Below are 21,083 nucleotides of genomic sequence, written 5' to 3'. Positions count from 1 at the left end.
CAGAAATGTGTATCTCACTCAAAACAGCACGGATGGATTTTTTTCCGAGTTTGTATGCATGTGGAAGCATCAGAGACACAAAATAACACCCCAAAACCTTTAAGCCTGAGTTAGAACAACTTCCTGTTTCATTGCGAAACAGAAATTTGGCAGACCGCCACAGACACACCCTCCATTGAAATGTCAAGATCTCCTCAATTTAGCACCGCATAGGCCTTTGGATGAAACAGACCAAATGTGATGATGATCTGATAAAATTTCTAGGAGGAGTTTAAGCCTAGAAATAGCAAAATTTGCACTCAAATTACAAAGAAAATTCAAAATGTCCGACTTCCTGTGGGGTTTAGAGCTTGGCTCCAATACTTTTTTGTAGGTCTTGGGGTGATACATGATCCTACCACATTTGGACTGCAACCCTCTACTTCCCAGGTATATGACAACAATATTTTGAATTTTTGACTAACCTTCTCCTACAGGAATATACCAGAAAAGGTACACCACACCACAAGATAATCGTGCTGCATTCAGGCCGAGTTTTCTCTTACGACAATCCTAGATATGGTCCCGATCTCCTATGTGGTTAAATCGTTAATCTTATTCGATTTTACTGTGGTGTGCAGTGTGTTAAGAGCATTTGAATCTGCTCGGAAGCACGTCGGGGGCCGCTCCAATCGCAAATCAACATGCTGAATATTTACGATCAGAAATTTGTTGTGTGAGGGGAACCCTGAGGACAAACGCACACACACACGCTGTAGATTGAAACAAAATTATACCCAATCAGAAAGTGAGCTGATGAAAAAACATAACAACTACAGTCATGCAGGCACAGTTCAAAGTGAGATAAACACCGAAGGTGTAAAAAAGCAATCAGTTTCATGCCTTAATTCTTTATGCCAGTTGTTTGCCATGTTTGTTTACTGTGAAGTCACATTTGGCCACAAGGAACATCACAAGATCTCCACGTGATTTCCTGTGTTCTTAGCTGAGGCTTGCGTTGTTTGTGAAGTTAATCTGATGGTGCGTGGTGTGCTGTCAAGACCACTGTAGGAACAAATGTGTTAAAGCGTAAATTTTTTTCATTATGTTTGTGGTCTTTCACATTTGGAAGGTCTGATAATATTTAAAAAAATCTTTTGGTGTGGCCCTACCTTAAACCAACCAAACATAATCATTACAGAAAGGTGCAAAACCCAGTAAACACGTCAGATCACTGATGAGATCTTCCCCTAACTCAAACCCACAAAGAAAACTTTTCATTCAGTTTATTCTGTTTGATTTATAAGCTAACCTATACATGTCCCCACAACTTCAAAAATGTACATTCCCGACAAGGTACACACAAATGTCCCCACAAGGTCACAAAAACACTGGTATTCCTATCTTTGTGGGGACAATTGGTCCCCACAACGTGATAATTACCAGGTACACACACACACACACAAACACACACACACACACACTGAATGGAGGTCCTTCACGGATACACACAGATGCGCTGTTTTCAAACACTCTCCGTGTGTCTCATTAGTTCACTAGCTTGTGAATCAGTCTGTAATCCCAATCGGAAGTGATTGTCCGGTCAAAGATCAGTGCTCTTGGATGTAACTTTAAACTTAAGTGGAGTAATGTCACATCATGTGGATGATTAACAATCATTCCTTGGAAAAAGGAATGAAAACAATAATTTTATCTGAAGCGATCTCTCTCCTCAGAACGCGAAAACACAGTGGAACTGCAGGCAAGCACTGCAGCTTTAAATTGGACAATTGATAATTTATTTTATCGTGACGTGACTATTAAACATGTTATGAGATATCGTGATATATTTATAAACAGCATGCAAAAAACTCTCTGGCCCTTTTATATAGTACTGACAAGAATAAAGTCTAATAATAAGCGAGTGCTCGTATCACGTTAAGATTAAAGGGGGAGTCCACGATGTTTGAAAGCCAATGTTGATATTTGAAATCACCTATACAAACACGCCCCTACCCCAATAGTATCTGGACCTTATGTTGATAGTCCCGCCCCACACATACGCAACCCGGCATTTGATTTGATTTGTTTGGCTATAAGTGTGTTTTGGTAGTCGGCCCGTCTCCTTTTCCAATACGTTTTTCAAACATCGTGGACTCCGCCTTTAAATGGGAAAGCAATAGTAATGTTGTATAAATATAGTTTTATTAAACGTTACCTTGCGCCAAAACAATAACAACCCAAAAGACACTAAATATGAACAAGAAACCAAATAATAGTTTCATGACACCAAATACTGCTGATTTGATCTCATATAACACAGACAGGGCCAACATCAGAGCCAGGGAATCCCTGTCATAGATGTAGCCCAGGTAGGGCGGTGGTCAGCGGGGTGAGTGAACACTGACGTCCACTAATGGCTCTGGTTCTCGTACAGAATCTTTCTAAGCAAACGTTCAAACAGGCGCTATCTTTACTAATCGACTGTCAGATTATACATATATTTTTGACTTAACTAATCTTAAAACTACACTTTGTGACCAAGAAATTGTAATATTTAAAAACGACGATTCCATCCATTGAGTTATTATGAGATTCAAAGCAGCCGAAAGTGTTACCTGTCATTCTGGCCGCCCTCAAATCCGTGGCGGAAGAAGTAGTTCCCAAACAAAGAGGCTTTTAAAATAACTCAGTTTTTTTCTAGTTTTCATTTTTCAAACGTGTGCCTTCGAACTGTTGTATAAAAGCAATATAGCTCTATATCATCACGTGGTTAACCTAAAGCGCAAGTTTCCAATGAACACTGATTTTAAACAATCCGCCTTTTTGAGCCTGAAAGAACAGAATTGCTTAAACTAAAAACTTTTTAGGTTACTGTATGCTGGTTGAAAATCTATTTACATCCTAATAGCAATCACCGAATATTATAAATATTAGATAAATATTTCCTGGTAGACGCAGTATTCCTCTGTGCAGCCTGCTCAATGCAATTTCCCATCATCACGCAGTGTTGTGAAGTCTGTGGTTTTTCTGAGGAGTTAAAGTGGTTTTTGACTGTTGCCACTGGTTGTTTAATTTCCGCAAGTTAAGTCAGTCACAGTTTATCTTGACTGGTAAACCCTTTGAACCTATACTTTAGCATTTTAACCCTGTTTAAACACAGTCCTGACTTCAGTTTTCCGAATAAAACAAACAGTTTGGTGTAATGGCTGTGCTGTAATGTTTTCCTCACAATATTGTACAATTCATGTACATTGTTCTTATTTAACATGTTTCAGATCATATATTTGCGATGTTGTTTAAAGGTCTTCACGTCTAATTGCACTTCCCACTTTTAGTTTCTTACTGTATTTCCTCTCAGTTTCCAAAATAACACCAGACTTTAGTGTCGTATTATTAGTTTAGCTCTTACAAAGCAGTTTCATGAGAACGTTGGTTATAATTTCACTCTGATAAGCTATTCAGGTCCATTGAAGACACTTCCTGGTTCTGTTTTCCATTTTACTTTGTGATTCCAAGATGATTTGTGCTAATTTTTCCTAACAGCAATCTTTTTTCCATCCCTTACTAATATTTACCGCCAGGACAAAATATTTTACAATGGGATCTTCACAATACTCAAGTAGATCCTTCCTAGTTTCCTGGCTCCTCTCCTCTGTCCTCCAGCTCTTGAACCTGACACCAATCGGGCTCAACTATTTTGAAGGACATCTCTGTTGTCTATCTGCACCATGAAGAGGAAGGGTCCTGACAGGAGTGTATCCTTCCCTCACATGCTAAAGCAGACAGTGGTGCTAAGATGTGAGGAAATGAACGTTTACTAAGGGAAATGAGAATGCAAAAATGAGAAGCACTCAGTGTGTAGATTGTCATGTATACATCAGGCTCCCCTCTCCTCTACATCTGTACTCATTCAAATTACCATCCATATATTTAATAAACATTGTCTCTGTAAATTCTGGGTTATAAACCAACGACCTTTAAGTAACAAGCCTTATTCGTCACCTCATGACATAATGGATTGTGGTCTGTCTACAACCAAAGTGGAAAGAACAAAGTAAAAAAAAATTATTAGGTTTAAAACTTAAATGCTTGTTTTTTTCTTACAGATCATTTTTCATTTGAACTAAAATAATGGTAGAAGTCATAATGGATTATGTGTTTAACAGTCAAGAGTGCTTTTGTGAAAAAAAAAACATAAGAATTGACTTTGGTCTACAAACATTTCTTGCAATACAGGGTCCTAGAAGACAGGAAATGTGTGGGTTATGAGGCTTCAGTCTTTTAATGCCAAGTACACTAGCCAGTTTAGTGCTTGAATGTGAAGTAGTTTGTTTAAAAATTCTGTGTGTTTTTTTTTTTTTTTGGAATATTACACCAAATGCTCTGCAACAAAGCACAGACATATATGCATTTATACTCAAGAGTATATAGATCATTGAGGTGCTACTTTGTGCCCTAATTCATACAAGATATCAGATCCAAAACAAATCTTGTGACTTTGTCTTATATACAGTTATATATTTTGTAAAGTGTATATTTTCATTGATATGTAAGCAATACATAGTGATCAAAACACAGATATACTGATATGCTGTTGATATACTTCATCTTAAATTTAAGGAATAGCTATAATAAACAGTGAGTATCTCAAGCAGTTTAATACTTTGTACCCTGATCATCATCATGTTTCTCTCTCTCTCTCTCTCTCTCTCTCTCTCTCTCTCTCTCTCTCTCTCTCGTGCTCAGTGGTTTTCAGTGGTGTCCCACTCTCACGTAACCACTTCCCTTCATTTCTCTCTACAGACTCTCATGAGTTGATCAGAGGTGGTGTAAAATGCTCAAGTTAGTGTAACAGCTTTATCTCTTTCTAATTGTATCATGGATGTTTTTCAACCCTGGATTCTTCACCTGAATCTGTTTGTCATCTTTACTTTACTGATTTATGCAGGTACAGATTTAATGTTAATGTAATTCAGTTTAGTAGATTGCTATGTTTAGATTTGTGTTCTCTTTTTGTCAGTGAACATGTTAGTGATTATGAACATGTACAGATGTGCCTCATAAATGTGCATGTGTGTATTGCAACTACTTCATAATGTGTAATCATTTTCAAATTTACTACCCAATACAGTTATTAAAACATATAATTTACTGGTTTTGTTTTTTCTTCAGATCACTCCAAGACAAGTGTGCCAAGGACTCTGCATCAAATTAACCAGACAGCAGTTGTGGGGGACACAGTAACACTTTACTGTAACAATACAGAACATATTAATGGTATTCTGAAATTTGACGATATAACATGGAAAAGAAACAACGTCAACATTTTTACTCAAGCCTCATTCTCTAACAAAACTCAGAGAAACTTTACCTCAGACAGGATGTTTATTAATCCAGCAGTTCCATTGGAATTGAAATTAAATCAAATACAAGCATTAGATGAAGGAAACTATTCATGTCACACTAGTACAACAGCAATAGGATGGATATTAACAGTAACAGGTTAGTTCATCATTTGTTTTATTGAGTTTTCTATAACTTTGTGTTAAACTAGTAAAAGCAATGAATGCTGAATGATAGATGTTGTTTGACTCTTGTGTTTGTTTCAGAAAACAGATCAGAGTCTCTGAAACAGATATCATATCTCTACATTATCATCCCATGTACTGCAGTTATTATTATCTGTCTGATCATCAGTCTCACTATCTGGATTCACAGGTAACAGATCAACACATCACGAACAGATAAGAATGTTATAAGCATGTTAATTTATTCCAAGTACTGTATATGTATGTATATGTAGTCATGTTTTGCATGGGGGTCTTGATCACCCTGTCAGGATTTAATTGAGTAAACAACCGCGGCGGCGTGTACAGTATTACGCTTATTACACGGATACTTGACGCATGAGTGAATATATAGACACACAATATTGAATTGATATGTTATTAGCTTGTTTATAACAAATGTAAACCGTTTGTGAGGAAAAAAACATTTCCTAAAAGCTTTAGGCCGAGACGTGTTGAAGTTAACACAAGATGAACATGTTATTAATTATTTACATTTATTATGAGTTTATGGTAACACTTTGTGGTCACACTTTATTTTACAGTATCATTGTTACAGTGTAATTATACATTTAAGTACTAAGTAATAATCATTAACAACATGTACTTACTATAGGGTAGGGGTAAGGATTAGGGATTGGTTTAGGGTTAGTTGCATGTAATTATGCATAATTAACTGTTATTATTATAATAATTACATGTAGCATGTGTAACAAAGACACCGTAAAATAAAGTGTTACCCACTTTACAATAAGGTTGCATTGTTAACATTAGTTAACCTAACCTAACAATGCGGAATATTGTTTTTAATCTTTGTTAATGTTAGTTAATGCCAATCCAGTTGTTGTTCATTATGGTGCATTAACTAATGCTAACAGTACAAACTTTGAATTTTAAAAATGAAGTAGTAAATGCTGAAATGAACATGAATTAAAATTAATGACTGCTGTAGAAGTATTGTTTATTGTTAGTTCATGTTAGCTAATACATGTTAACTAATTTTAACAAATACAACCCTGCTGTAAGTGGTACCACATTTATATTGTAAGTATGAGGCTGCACCTGTCAAAATGACTCGCACTACCTGAATTGGGCTGTCTGGTTAGTTTTAGGCGGTCGTTTTATGGGAATAACAACCTCTGAATGTTGCACTGGCCAGCAGAATCTGGCATCATATTAAAGAAATCTCAGTAATGTCAGTTGCTTTTCATGTGTATTGCATTTACATTTAGTCATTTAGCAGACGCTTTTAACCAAAGCGATTTACAAATGAGGTAACAATAGAAGCAATTACAACACAAGAACAGCAATACAATACATAAGCGCAATAAAACGAGTCTCATTAAGTCTACCACAGTATACACATAAGCCAAGGGTAAAAAAAAATTTAGGACAGAAAAAATAGAAAAATACACTAAACTCTGTATTAGTGTGATGTGTTGGTGGAAGAGATGGGTTTTTAAGCGATTCTTAAAGACGGATGCAGAATCAGCAGATATTGGTCCGATTTTTTCAGTAGGCTACACTTTTGACGAAATCTAAACATCCAAGTGCCTCCAGTTACCACCAGTGTTACCTATAAAAATATCAACATTGCTCAGATTTTTGCTTAGATTTGCTGCTTTCTTTTATGCATGAGTGTTATCGGACATTAAAAAAAAAAGAATTGATAAAATGTGCATTGGTGGTCCAGTCTGTGAAAACCCAGCTGAAGTCATTTTTATAATTTACGGTTTTCTACATGAAATCATCCTACATAATGTAAAGAACATACTGTAAAAATATAACCTTGATATCATTAATATTGACTGCAAGATCATGTCAAAGATTTAAATCAATGTGAAATCAATGACTGAAATCCTATTTTATAATTAAGATTTCTAACGTGGATTTCTACATTTATGATGCATACCACCAAGAACCACTGCAGTTTGAGACATTGTGTAAACTGTTTATAGTAAATAATAATTAGATTTAAAGAAATTAAATAAATGTGATAAGGTGAAAAGCTGAGCACATCCTAGTTTTTTTTTTTTTTTGCTATCGTTAAACTTTGATCCATTGTAACTTGACAGGACATGGAAAAGCAACAGAGATGCAGGTCAGAGAGAAACAGGGCAGGACTTTGTAAGTTTTCTTCCATTGTATGATTTGCTTGCATATTACTAAATGATTTACATATTATTTTATTTGATTAAGGTTTGATTTTTTTTTTATTTTTTTCTATTAGTCACAGACACCAGCCAGAGGAGGAATACAAACTCAAAACAGTCAGTACTTTGAGAGATACAACTCATTGTATGGACAAGTATGACACTGAAGATCCAGCCGTTCTTGCCTGGCTGCCAAACCTCTCTGCACAACTGTGATCCATGCTTGTCATCTTCCTTCATCTTTAGCAAACCAAAACATTTTATTTTCAATGATGTATTTGATTCAGAGATCAGTTTAGCCACTAGCCAGACCGATAAATACAGACTGGAAGTTCACTTTGGTTCAAGCGCGTAACCGCGCCAATGCATGTGCTTCTGTTTAAACGTCTATAATCAAAACAACAAAGCCAGTTTTTCTCCAATAGTAGTAATAAACCTACCTCATCGTCCATCTAAACAAAATTATTGATGCTTTTGCCATCTTGTTTGTATTTATTTTTATGTATGAGAATGTTTATGTGCGCAGACGTGTAGCATTTCTTTACAAAGTTACATCGCCATCTACTGGCGTGGCACACATAATACAGCGTTTTAGTTGTGTAATCTGTGCAGGATTTTTGACAGCATTGTCGTGTGTACATCAAATTTTTCATAACACAAATGAAAACTTTTCTTTTTTTTACTACATCAGTGTCATGGAAACGTAAAAGGATTCATAACAGCATTATTTTCTCAAAGGTGACCCTCCCTGTGAAAACCCAGCTAACATTATTTATTTGTGATTTACTGTTTTCTACATAAAATCATGATGTAAAGAACATTCTGTGAAAATATAACCTTGATATCTTTAATATTGAGTGATGCCATGTTAAAGATTAAAATCAAACTCTGATGTGTCTTATCTTGTTAAGGGGCAGATTAAGACCTTAGCAAAAATGTGATTACAAATTATAACATAAGCAGATAAATGCAGTAAAGGTTTAAATTTAACACAAAATAATAAAGACATTGTGTTTAGAATGATGTGCATTATAAACCATCCTGCATTGAAATGCATATAAATTTTACATCCAGATTTCATTTAATCCAGATGGTCATTTAGTCTACTAATATATTTTGATAGTATAGCTCTCACGATATGAGTTGTTTGCTGTTAGATTTATATAGGAAATTTAAAAGGGAATAAACAGTATTATTACAATATGAATAAAAAATATTAAAAAATATATATTTAAATACAGAAGCAAATGGTAATGGCAGTTTTTCCCCTGACAATGAAATGTAAATCCCCATTGTTGATGTACAAAACCATACATTTTACATTTTGTAAGTTTTCCTTGAGTATCAAACCCATGACCCTTGTGCTGTTAACACAACTGTCTACCAATTAAGCTACAGTAAAACTTAATAAATGATGTCAACTTACTTACATGACATGGCAGTGGCAATTGTGATTTTAGTTAAAAACATTGAGTTAGTGCCCCCTAGCGGATCTGTACCTGCATTTTACAGTTGTAGCTGAAATGCACAAGCAGTTTAATACTTTAAACAATTTACTTTATAAAAAACATTTAGTGTTTTATAAACTTTTCAATAAATTAATGTTTGTTCTTTTATCATTTTAATTACCCCCAATTAACAATAATAAATAAACACATTTAAATTGAAAAAAAACTTTTTGAAATATAAAACAAATAACCTTTTTGTGTGCAAACATTTGTGTGTAAGCAAAGTTGTCGATAAACTCTGGTTCTCAATTGAATTAAATACTGTCAAGGTCCTGTTATGTTAGAACCTATTAAAACTAGACCGTAAAACAGAACCATGACCGCAAATAAAAGAAAGGTTAGCTTTGATTTTTAGATAGTCTCTAAAAATAAAATAAAATACTGTGTGTTGTGGAGCATTTAAAACTTGCCCTGTATGAGCACTATAGGTTGAAATGGGTGAGATGGTGTATTGGACAGCTATAAGAGCCCTTAGAAACCCAACGGAGTATGGAAAAATTGTTGAGAACATGAATATGTAATCTGAATAGTTTTGGATGGACAGTTTGTCCTACTGTAGTACTGCCAATAACACCACAATGGCAACTCTTAAATATTAAAAAATAGACAAGAACCTAAAGATATAATTGTAAAAAAATAACATTTTCAAGATGGATTTAAAGACCCAGGAAAGAGGATTAATACTGTATACCTATACACTCTAAAAATGGCTGGGTTTTTTTTACCCATAATGTATAAATATTGGACAGAACATACTGCTGGGTTAAATTAATCGTCGGGTCACGGTCCTGTAGTTCGAGTGAAAACTAGAAAAACTTACTTTATGGCAAACCTATAATCCAATCAGAGCCAGCTTTGCTGCAGTAGGTTAAATTATTTATGACAGTGGTAATGGACAATTCCACTTCCAACCTGTAGGGGGAGCAAAGAGCAAAAACTCTTTAGTGTTGCTTTAAAAAGGGTGCGTTTTGGTTGGATGGGGAGTTCACTTTGAGCTTGGATCACACGCTCAAGAGCATCACGGATTCCACCTCTGCCGCAAACCAATTCGTCACACTTTGTCTAATTATTTAACCTTGTGTCAGTTGACCACAAAGTCCTACTGGTTATATACAACTTGCCACAAAACATTTGAGAGCAAAGGGGTGGCATGACCTGTTTGTGGATTGTTTTTGTTAGGGAGTTTTGTAGTGTTGGGTGCTTCTCACACGCAAGGCTGCATCACTTTGTAATGTAATTAAAAAAAAACTATCAGGGAAATTTCTAAAGAAGTTATATAGTGTCTGTTTAAGTGCAATCTCTGGCCTTTAAAAAATAGTGTATATTTAATGCCATCATGCAGCTAGGAAGAGCCAGGATATGATTTAATATAACTCTAAATGTGTTCAGATAAAGAAAGGAAGTCATAGGATGACATAAGGTAATTATGGGGATAAGTACAGCCCACATGACGTTTACCTCATAACTACACTGAGTATATATTTGCATAGCAACTACTGAAAACCATGTTGTAATATTTTTGTTTAAAACATGAATGACCAAATTAAATCAGTGCACTTTTTCTTACTTTTTCATGTCTCGATGGACAAATTCAAATCCAGCCCTGCCTTAGTTCATTTCAGAATCGGTTTCACTCGGATATACTTCACCATGTGGAAAATAAGACAATTGCTACTACGTTTCATGGCGACCTTAATCATTTAATAACACCAAAGGATTATTTATGCATGACATCATCCTTAAAAAATTCCTTAAAATACATTTTCTAATAAAATACTTATTTGTTCCTATGTCATCAATATTTAACATAAAGGGAACAATAATGAACTCACTCTTCTCAAATGAACGCACACAGTTCGTAATAAACACCACAAACTCTGCACAGCCATGTTTCTGACTATTTTCCCTGTCAGAGTGCCTCAGTTAATGAGATGTGCATTTCTCCCTCACATGCAGGCAAATCATGATCTAGCATGTCAGAGACAGCTAGAGGGAGTGGGGCGGATAAGACATACCTTTGTAACAGTCAGGTCAATGTGTCTAAATAGTTTTTGGTCCTCCATTTTTATCAGTTTTAAGAATTTGTTTATATGTCACAGTTTATTTTGCTTCCATCTCCATCTGGTCTGCCATATCTTTACACTTTGTTATCTTCGAAGAGCTTTACTGTAAAGTCACAGAAAAAAATATCTGGATAATTATACACTGTAAAAAGACGTCCTCCAGTTCTTACTGCAAAAGTAGACAAGGTGGCGCCATGCACGCTTGTGCTTTCAGGATAGAACAGTTAGTAGGCTAAGTATGACACAAAACATTGGGATAATTCACTTTACTCCTAAAACACATTTATGCATTTACATCAGCTTGTCAATGTTATAAGGAAAATATGTATGACATAAATGAAAAGTTAGTAGGCTGTTTTCGTGGGTACCAAAGACATACCTTCCACCATGCCTGCTGCAATATTAGTCTCTGTCTCGGCACAAACACAGCATAATTAATGCATTAAATGGTCACATTCATTAGTTTAATTGCGAGCTCACTAGAGACAAAATACTGATTGTACAATCTGGAGTTAGATGTTGGCTGCCAGTCAGTCCCCACTGTTCTTTGCGATCGCGGAAGAGCGCAAAATCAACAAAATGTTGAATTTTTGGGATCCTGCATTATTTGTCATATTCTGTATTAAATGTTTTCAGGAATTAAAAAATGTCTCATAAAAATAAATAAAATATAATATATGTCATCATAAATAGATAACTTGGTTTACAAACGCGGATGAACAATCCTCATAGCATGCTGTTATGTTGTAGTCAAGACCACCTAAACCAGTGTTTCTCAAAGTGTGGGGCGGGCCCCACTGGTGGGGAATATGAACATTACAAGTGGGGCGTGAAAAAGGGGAGAAAATCTATTAATTCAATGATTTATTCACCATACACTCAAAACGGCACATTAGCTTAAAACTTAAATAAATCAGACTGTAGAAAATGTCACGCGGTAACTTAAAGCCTAGCTGATTACGATTTTGTTTGGGCGATTGGGACAGGTGGGGGTTGAAACCCTTCCCCACCTCCAAAATGGGGAATGGCAGAAAAAGTTTGAGAAACACTGACCTAAACCGAGACCAAGTCATGACCAAGACCAAGACAGGCCGAGACTGAGACAAGACCAAGACTTTAAAGGGTCGAGAGCAAGTCAAGACAGAGACCCGTGCAAGTCACTGCATTAACACACTTATGATAAAATGTGGAATATGATTAGGCACTTCTTGTCAGTGTGTGTGTGTGTGTGTGTGTGTGTGTGTGTGTGTGTGTGTGTGTGTGTGTGTGTGTACCTGGTAAGTATCACGTTAGATAGGAAGAGTAAAAATGCAATATGCAATATGTATTTCATTATATATTATATATCTAAAGTTTAATGGTAAGTTATAGGGCATTATTTTCATCACGATACACATGAAAAGTCCTCGTGAAACCTGCTTGGCGCACCTGCTGTCATATGCAAGGGTCTGGTAAAGCAATATTTAATTCAATTTTATTTATATAGCGCTTTTCACAATTGTTAATTGTTTCAAAGCAGCTTTACATGAACAGCTTTACATATCATTAATGTATTACAATTTATTGTTTAGTTGTATTTTCATTGTTTAGTAGCTGTCCATAACATTTCAGCAGCTAGAAACAAATGTGCACATGCAGAACTGTGATCTTTCAGGCTTTGACGGTACGCGCATAATTAAGTCAAAATGTCCATTGGCGTATATGTATATAAAATGTATATAAAAAGGTTAGATGTAAAGTGAACAGTTTAGGGGAAAAGTGTTTAAGGACGCATGAATCCATGCATTACTGTGTAGACTTTTAAAGTGACAGCTGTAAGTTATATGTCAATCAAAAAACAATCTATCTGCTACTTAATGTTATATTTGTCTGTTTTTGCATTTGTTTCTCTGTTCTTATATTATTACTTACTGTTTACTTGATTATTTAATTACTTTAAAATATTTTACTATTCATTTAATATTAGGCAAGCATTTATGTTATCCTTAGTGGTCACTTCTGATTGAAGTCAATTTGCCAATCTGGAAAAACAATTGTAGTTTGCGGTTCCTCTGATGTTATAGCCAACAGCACAACATATGCCGGGCATATTGTAATCTTGTTGTGAACCTGTTGGGAGTGTTTATTGATCTTCATTTGGTAGTTGTGGCCGCTGTGACCATCGACTAAAGCAGGGCATGCCGCTGTGGCCGGACACAAAAATGGCAGCGATGAAACACAGTGACGTCACGTGGTCCGGATGAATTGGGTTTGCCTATTTTAGTCGTCTGCCACACTGACTAAAGCAGAACTGCATAAAGACCACCACAGCTCTGTTACTCTATGCAGTTGTAGGCTATTATATATATACACACATTTGTTATAACAGACATGGAGAATAAAGATGCATTGAACTAATGCCTCGAAAGTAAATTACTCTTAACTCAATATAATGAAACAGCAGGTGTGTAAATCTTTGTAGGTTTTTTGCACACAGAGTAGACTGCAAAAGAACAAACATCTAACACCTATGCATTGTGGTTACTGTGTAAACAAAGTTCCCAGACACCTTTTCAAAAGAACACAGATTAAAAATATGCCACGCTTGTGTTTCGTACAGAGCCGGTGTTGTGTCGAAGTCTGTTCCTCCTATTTTTCCCTTCAGTGTAGTGTTTTTATGGCGTTTTTATCACGTTATAGGTTTTATTATTTATATATTTAAAGTTTTAATGGCTACTGAGATGTATATGTGTGCATTTCTGTAATGTTTCTGTATTGTTCTTAATGGTAAGTCAATTATTTTTACAGTATGAATCATATTATATGTATAATATTTATTTAATTATGTATGCAAACATTACATTTTTAAAACAACCAGTAAAGGAAAAAAAAGAAAAAGACAGGCTATATTTTAAAAGAAATACCCTAATAGAAAACTGTCAAATGTATGAAATATTTAATAAATTGTATTATAAAATACATGATATTATGCCTTTTTAGTATAACCAATTCAAATCTTTAATCTTTCTAAATGTAACGTGATGAAAACGCTATAAAAGCACTACACTAAAGGGAAACATAGGGGGAACTGAGTTCGACACAACACCGGCGCCAGACCATAACTAACAGGGGGGCACTCGGCTTCCAGCGGGGGGCACGCAATAGCAACAATAACTTGCAAAAACAAGACATTAAAACAACAAATACAGCAAGCACACACTCATACAACTAGTACAGACTGTCAGCTCATTTCCCGTAGGCTATAAAGTGCAAAAGACCACAAACTATGCGCAAAACTATTGAACTTCGACCGCGGCGCTCGCGCAAGCTGAGCTCCGCTGCGCTCGCGCTTGGCTCGACGCAACAACAAACCGCCCTCGCGCGGCGCAAACCATTGAAATGAATGGGTTTCATAGCGCAGCGCACACCGCGTCCTTTAAAAAAGGCGCTTTACCATAATCATGTCGTAATGCTGTTAACGGTCTATAGCCACACTTCACATTTAGGCTTACGTAATTTAAAACAACGCTAACTTACCTTTAAAATAGCTGAAGACGGCGTGTAAGAACATTAAACTTCCTTAAAACAGTGTCCTGTAGATTTGTAAATTCCACCTCGACCTCTAATCTCTGAGTTTGAGCCAGTCTGTGTTTGCATGAAGATGAAGCAGGCGGTGCTGGTTCGTTCTAAATGTTCTAATATCCATATTTTACACGATCCATAAAATGCCGCGAAAAAACACGTTGCTAGTATCAAGTCACAAATATGCTAAAGACGTAAGAAGGGTGAGACGCGTCAATACATCCAATCAGAGAAACTGGTCTATTTAATTAAAGAACACATATATCAACTATATTTTCCTCATTTGATTACATTACAAGTCATGAAACATTCAATGTTTAATTTATTTTAATTATTCTTGATATATATTAAAGTAATTAAAAACTTTTTAGGGGGGGCACAACAACCATGTTCGGGGGGGCACTGCCCGCGAATGCCCCCCCTTGACGCCGGCCCTGGTTTCGTACGATTATTTGAATTATTGTTGTACATAGCAATTTAGTGAATCGGTCATTTAAAATTCTAATTATAAGGATCAAACAAACAGTTTTGTATAACGGCTGTGCTGTAATGTTTTTCATATTTAATGTTTCCAATCATGTAGATGTTAAAAAGGTCTTGTTGTCTAACTGCATTTCTCTCTTATCAATGCATTTCCTCTCAGTTTCCAAAATAACACCTGACTTTAGTGTATTATTAGTTAAGCTCTTTGGTTATAATTTCACTAAACTATTAAGGTGTTAAAGACACTCCCTGTTTCAGTTTGTGATTGCAAGATAACTGGTGTCCTTTTTTTCTTTGACAGCCCTCCCTCAATTTTTACTGCATGAACAAAATGTTTTACACAGGGAGCTTCCTCTATCCTTGTACCTCCTTGTGAGACAGACACACACTTTTGAAGGACATCTCAAGAGTTTAACCTCCTGGGGTCCAAAAACGCAGCGCCGCGTTTTGACGTGTTTTTTCCTTATCATAGCAGAATCAACTTAAAATACTCCATCATTAATAATCATACACTTACGTATTTGACATCATTTGAAACGGTAAAGGGTCTTCTTTAATATGTGTTCATTCACAATAACAACAGATCTTTGTGTTTTTGTCAAATAAAGAAAATAAACAGGGTGTCCATCCAGACATTTCTGTCTCCGCCAGCTGTCTCTCAAAACACGTTACAAAAATCAATTGAAACTCCGCGAATTCTCGTCACACAAACATGATACACATATCCAAAGAAAGCCAGAAATGTCTATTTTTAAACAAGCTAAATATAATCGAAAACGAATAATGCCTGTTTATGTAATCTGAAGTAAAGAGAGTGCCGTTTTTCCTGGCTGACTTCATTATCTTTAATTCGGTCACGCCCACAGGCTGTACCCGCTGTTGACATGGAAACAGACGAGCGGTTCAAACCATAATAAACAAAGCGTAAAGTTTATCAGATTTAAAGACTTTACTGCATGTTTGGATTATAAACTTTATACACACACATGAGGAATATCTTCATTTATGTCTGGACATTGAGGAAGAGAAGCATTTATCTTTAACGTTACTTTAGAAGAACAATGGAGGACGCACAGGAGCTTGAGGAGGATATTAGAAGTAAGTAACAGTTAATTTATACCATTTATATTTGCTATCATGTAATATGCTCATGGCTTGTGCAGTTCAGCCTACATACAGTAAGCAACCTCAGCAGACTGCACGCTTCAGATTGAAAAACTTTCGCATTGTTTACAAACGAGGACGCGATCTCACGTAATGGCGGATTTCACTGTTGAATGCTGTACAGTGTTAAATACAGTTATTCACTTATATCCTTCATGGTAACTTTCACTAAGGCTGCACTGCTGTATCTTTTAAGTGTGTGCTGTAATATGATTCCATGTTTGCATGCTTATTTACAAACAAATTCACGTGACCTCCCGTAATGGTGACACAATTATTCACTTTCGTATCCTTAATGGCAACTATGAGTAATGCTGCACTGCGGGATTTGCTGTAAAATGATTCCATATTGTTTACATGCAAGGTAATTCCATACATTGCGCTTTACACGTGACACCGTTTTTATGAACGCCGCGTTACACGGAGCTCGCGCACATGGACGCCATATGCAATGTGAAATGTGCAATCTGAAAACAGCTTTTATATAACTAATCACTGCAGATGTTTATTTAAGAATTTAGTTTATGTATATGATAGTTTCTGAATGTACTATCAGTGATATTTACCCATCAGTTATATATGTAAGGGTATTTCTGTGGACAATGTATGCTAACAGCTGTTTATAACTTTCTTACAGGTCTGCATCCCTCTCATCAGTACAAAACTATGAAGTAGAAAAACACTTTTTGGACATAAAGTTATATGGTAACATGAGCCACATGAAGTTTACAGCTTTGTTGTTTATCAGTTTCTTATAGTTAAGTTTTTGAATAGGGTTTGTTTCCAAATAAACTGAAAATGTCCTACTGACCTTCATTTCTATTTTGATTATATTGTTAACGTCTTAATAAACCTCAAACAAACATGTATACATTTGTCCTCACATTCTTTACTGTAGTTCCCAACATTCCTGCCTCATTATGCAGCTCATTACGCGAGTCTTTGTTTGCTAGCTGTCAATCAATCCTTCTCGCATACGGCCACTCTAAACAAAAAGTGTCTTACAATTTCTAAATCAATATATTGGTTTATGTGAATCAGTAGGCAGGATGATTTTCACATCATTTTAAACAAAAAACTCTAGACTACTAGATTCTGTTTAGGAAAGTCTTGTTAAAACATGTTTAGTATGGGTTTTGTGGACTTATATCAGTGACTTAAAAATTTTGCTTTTTTAAAAACCACGCATAAACATTTTTCTCTCAAAAATACAAACATGTACATACATGTAGCTCATATAATATTTTAGCCCAGTTTGTGCTGAACGCAGTGGTATGAGACACTTGCCATTATTATGTTTTAAAGCAACTGAAAAAAGACCAAATGTAAGAGCATGTCAGAACCTCTGACAGTGTCCCAAAATGGTCGGACCCCAGAGGGTTAATTGCTTCACACGGAGGTAAGGAACGAGGAGTGAGGAAGCTTACTAAAGAGTCATTAACAAGGAAACCAGAGCCGGACAGTAGCGGAGTACATTTACATGTACAATTTTGAGGGATCTGTACTTTACTCGAGTATCATTATTGTGGAGTACTCATGACTTTACTCAAGTACATTTGAGAGGCAAATATTGTACTCTTTACTCCACTACATTTCTATCCATAACCGTAAGTTCCGTTACTTCTTCTAAAAAAAAGGAAAAAAGAAAAAATTCGGAAACCCTCAATTTGTTGGTTCCCTCTCTTAAACGTGATTGGATTGTGCAAGCGCCACTGATTGGGACAGCCTATCAGCAATCACCTACAACTTTCCGCCAAAGTCACAATTGTCACATTTAGATAAGAAACAAACCATGGACGAAACAATGGATGAAGACGCAGCAGGTCCATCCCGGGAATGTACCAACCCGTGGTCCCACCTCGCCAGACTATTTCAATCTAAACAAGTTAAGGGGCGTGCACACCAAAGCTTTTACGCCCGCATCAGGTGCATGTTTTCAATTGATTCCAATGGAAACTCAGTGGTTTTCAAATAAGCTGACAGCTAGCATTTTTTTTCCACGCTGAAAACCGGCGCTTAGCGGTTTTTCCGCGCTTGGCGTTGAGAGTTTAAAGAGATTCAACTTTGGGTGAACAGCTCCGCTTGTCAATGTCAGTTCTCACACGGCCATCCAATCACAGTGGAGGAGGGGCGGGACATTACCACAGCAACCTACCGGCTCACAGCTCAAGTATCAGAGCTACCAAAGCGCTCAGCTTGAAAACAGCTGGCATTCGGCGTCCTCAAGGCATTTTCAGCAGCGTTTAAAGGTTTTGGTGTGTCCAGCTCCTTACTGTAGCAAGTTAATGCTAATTTTGGCTTCAGGTGTTTGCTTTGTTTACCAAAACAAAACTTCATCACCGCCTACAAAAATTCAACCCCTTGAGTGGCAGGGATCACTGGTCATCCCACCTTATTGTTGTTCAAAATTAATTACTCATCAAAACATCACACTCTTACTTGATCTGGACAAACTCAGCATCACAAGAAAGGTTTAAGACTCCAGCTTCGACATTTGTCCACTGTTTATGATTAAACTGGTTTGCAGTGACATTATTTTCTTAATTTATGTCAGGAGTGCAAAATAATTAATCTGTAATGTTCGTTATTTTGAATAAAAATCATCACTAATAAAACATTAATTCTCAGCTTCTCCGGTTTATTTGTGTTCAAATACATAAAATATACAGAATCCACCAGGGCTATTAGTACAATGGTGCACATATTTGGAGAAATAATGATTAATTAAAACATGTTAATAAAAATTTTTGTCATACAGAATAACATTTCTATTCATTTTCCATTGAATTATGCGATCTGAAGAGCTCAAACAGCGAACGGAACGAGATGTGAGTCCTCTTCCTGATTTACGTCAGATTTGACCTCAGAGCTCTATCATTTGCTGTACAGCCGTCAATCATCTCACGTGGTTTAACGTGCACTGTGGCAGTAGTATTGCAATATTAAAAAAATGTACTCTTGATACTCAAGTACTTTTAAAAACAAGTACTTTAGTACTTTTACTTAAGTAGACATCTGACTGTAGTACTTTTACTTGTACTTGAGTAAAAATTAGCAAGTGGTATCTGTACTTTTACTCAAGTAATGAAACTGTGTACTCTGTCCGCCTCTGAAGGGGACACAGGCGTACCCTTCCCTAGCATCCTAAAGGAGTGGAGCTAAGATACAAAGAAAGGAAGCAAGGAATAATACCTGTTAAATTACAGACTCTGACACCTTGAGTAATTACTTCTTGTGTGATCAAATTAAAATGCTATGTGTTATCTTCTATTGGTCCACAAACATTTGCGCTACTTTCTAGAAGACACAGGAAATGTGTGGGTTATGAGGTTTTTCTCATTACTCATCAAACAAGCCATTTGATGCAAAGTATAGTTAGTGCATAAATGAAAATTAACTTAAAGAAAAAAAATTGTGCATGTGAATGTTTTGGACATGTTTTGCTCAGAGTTTGTGGTGCTACTTTGTGGTCCTTGGACCTCCAGGATCAGAATTTGCCCACTGCTGGTGTAAGCAATACACAGTGATCATAATACAGAACAAACTGCTGTTGATATTCTTCATGTAAATTTTATTTAGAGAATAATGAGTATCACAAACTGTTTAACACTTTATACACTGATCATCATCATGTTCTGATCATTCTCAGTGGTGTGACCGACCAGTCATATTCCTATTGTCTCATATAATCATTAAACTTTTATACAGTTTAAAATCTGTTTCCCCACCCCTAATGCTAATGCTGTACTCTTTGAAATCTAATACAAGAATACCAATAGAAATGGTCCCTCTCGTTCTTTGTTCTCATTTCCTTACAGTCACCAAAGTTGTGCTTAATCAAATGATCAGATTAATCTGATTGGGCTACAGTGCTCACCCTGGATGATGTCTTTAATTGTCACATTTTCCTCTGGTCTATGTTGATGCCAGACTCCGCTTCGATTAACAAAGAAATAAAACCTAGATGTCATGCCCATATGGCTAAAACCGGGATAAGATTGTCTCTATGATAATTAAGCCCTTTTTGTGGAACAAGCTTTGTTCTAAATCTCTCAGAAAGTGGAGTTGGGGTTCAGACAGACCGCAAAATCTAACAGCACAAAGAAAACATTGCAACAAAAGGCAAATCAACCAAACACCAACTGCTTAAAGTTTAAATAACACAAACGAGCTGTAGAAATGTGTGATGTGACACAGGATGTGATGTTAGTTGACATGTGAAAAATGTGCTCTGTAGTTTTACTGTTTACTTCAGGCTGAAACACAAACAATTATTCTCAGATATTTTACATTTTACATTTGTTTAAAGTCCCGCACTTGGTAGTTATTTTCTCCACAGCGTCTGAAGTTATTATTTGTTATTTCTCTCTCTAGAAACCACTCGCTTGCATATTTGTTTAAGATAAGATTATAAATGAGCGTGTCTCCGCTTCAGAGTGGATAGTGACAAGCTCCCTGATCTCTGGTTCAGTCCAGTTTGCAGACATTTCTCATCAACGTTATGGGGATGTTACTAGTTCCTCTTTCCTGGATCGATTCCAGAACATTTACGGTTGGTTTGCGTTCATACAGAGGTCTGTCTGACAATTGTACGGCTATTTT

General features: G+C 36.2%; 1 protein-coding gene across 3 annotated transcripts in view; it reads left to right on the top strand.

The window, feature by feature from the left end:
• The window catches only part of LOC129451454 (uncharacterized), a 49,949-nt gene that overhangs the window by 14,764 nt on the left and 14,102 nt on the right, over positions 1-21,083 (top strand). The window contains exons 1-5 of one of the 3 annotated variants that reach the window (XM_073854970.1): positions 4,763-4,930; positions 5,155-5,484; positions 5,592-5,700; positions 7,625-7,676; positions 7,780-8,787. In XM_073854970.1, coding sequence (XP_073711071.1) covers positions 4,861-4,930; positions 5,155-5,484; positions 5,592-5,700; positions 7,625-7,676; positions 7,780-7,863 — 645 coding nt within the window. In that variant the 5' untranslated portion in view covers positions 4,763-4,860 and the 3' untranslated portion in view covers positions 7,864-8,787. Of the gene's footprint in view, positions 1-4,754; positions 4,931-5,154; positions 5,485-5,591; positions 5,701-7,624; positions 7,677-7,779; positions 8,788-21,083 lie in introns of those variants that run through there. The other 2 variants (XM_073854969.1, XR_012358273.1) reach the window with 2 other exon arrangements.

The sequence above is a fragment of the Misgurnus anguillicaudatus genome, chromosome 17, assembly GCF_027580225.2.
Source record: "Misgurnus anguillicaudatus chromosome 17, ASM2758022v2, whole genome shotgun sequence".
NCBI lineage: Eukaryota > Metazoa > Chordata > Actinopteri > Cypriniformes > Cobitidae > Misgurnus > Misgurnus anguillicaudatus.
Note: the sequence above shows the minus strand (reverse complement) of the source record. Positions and strands in the feature narration are given on the sequence as shown.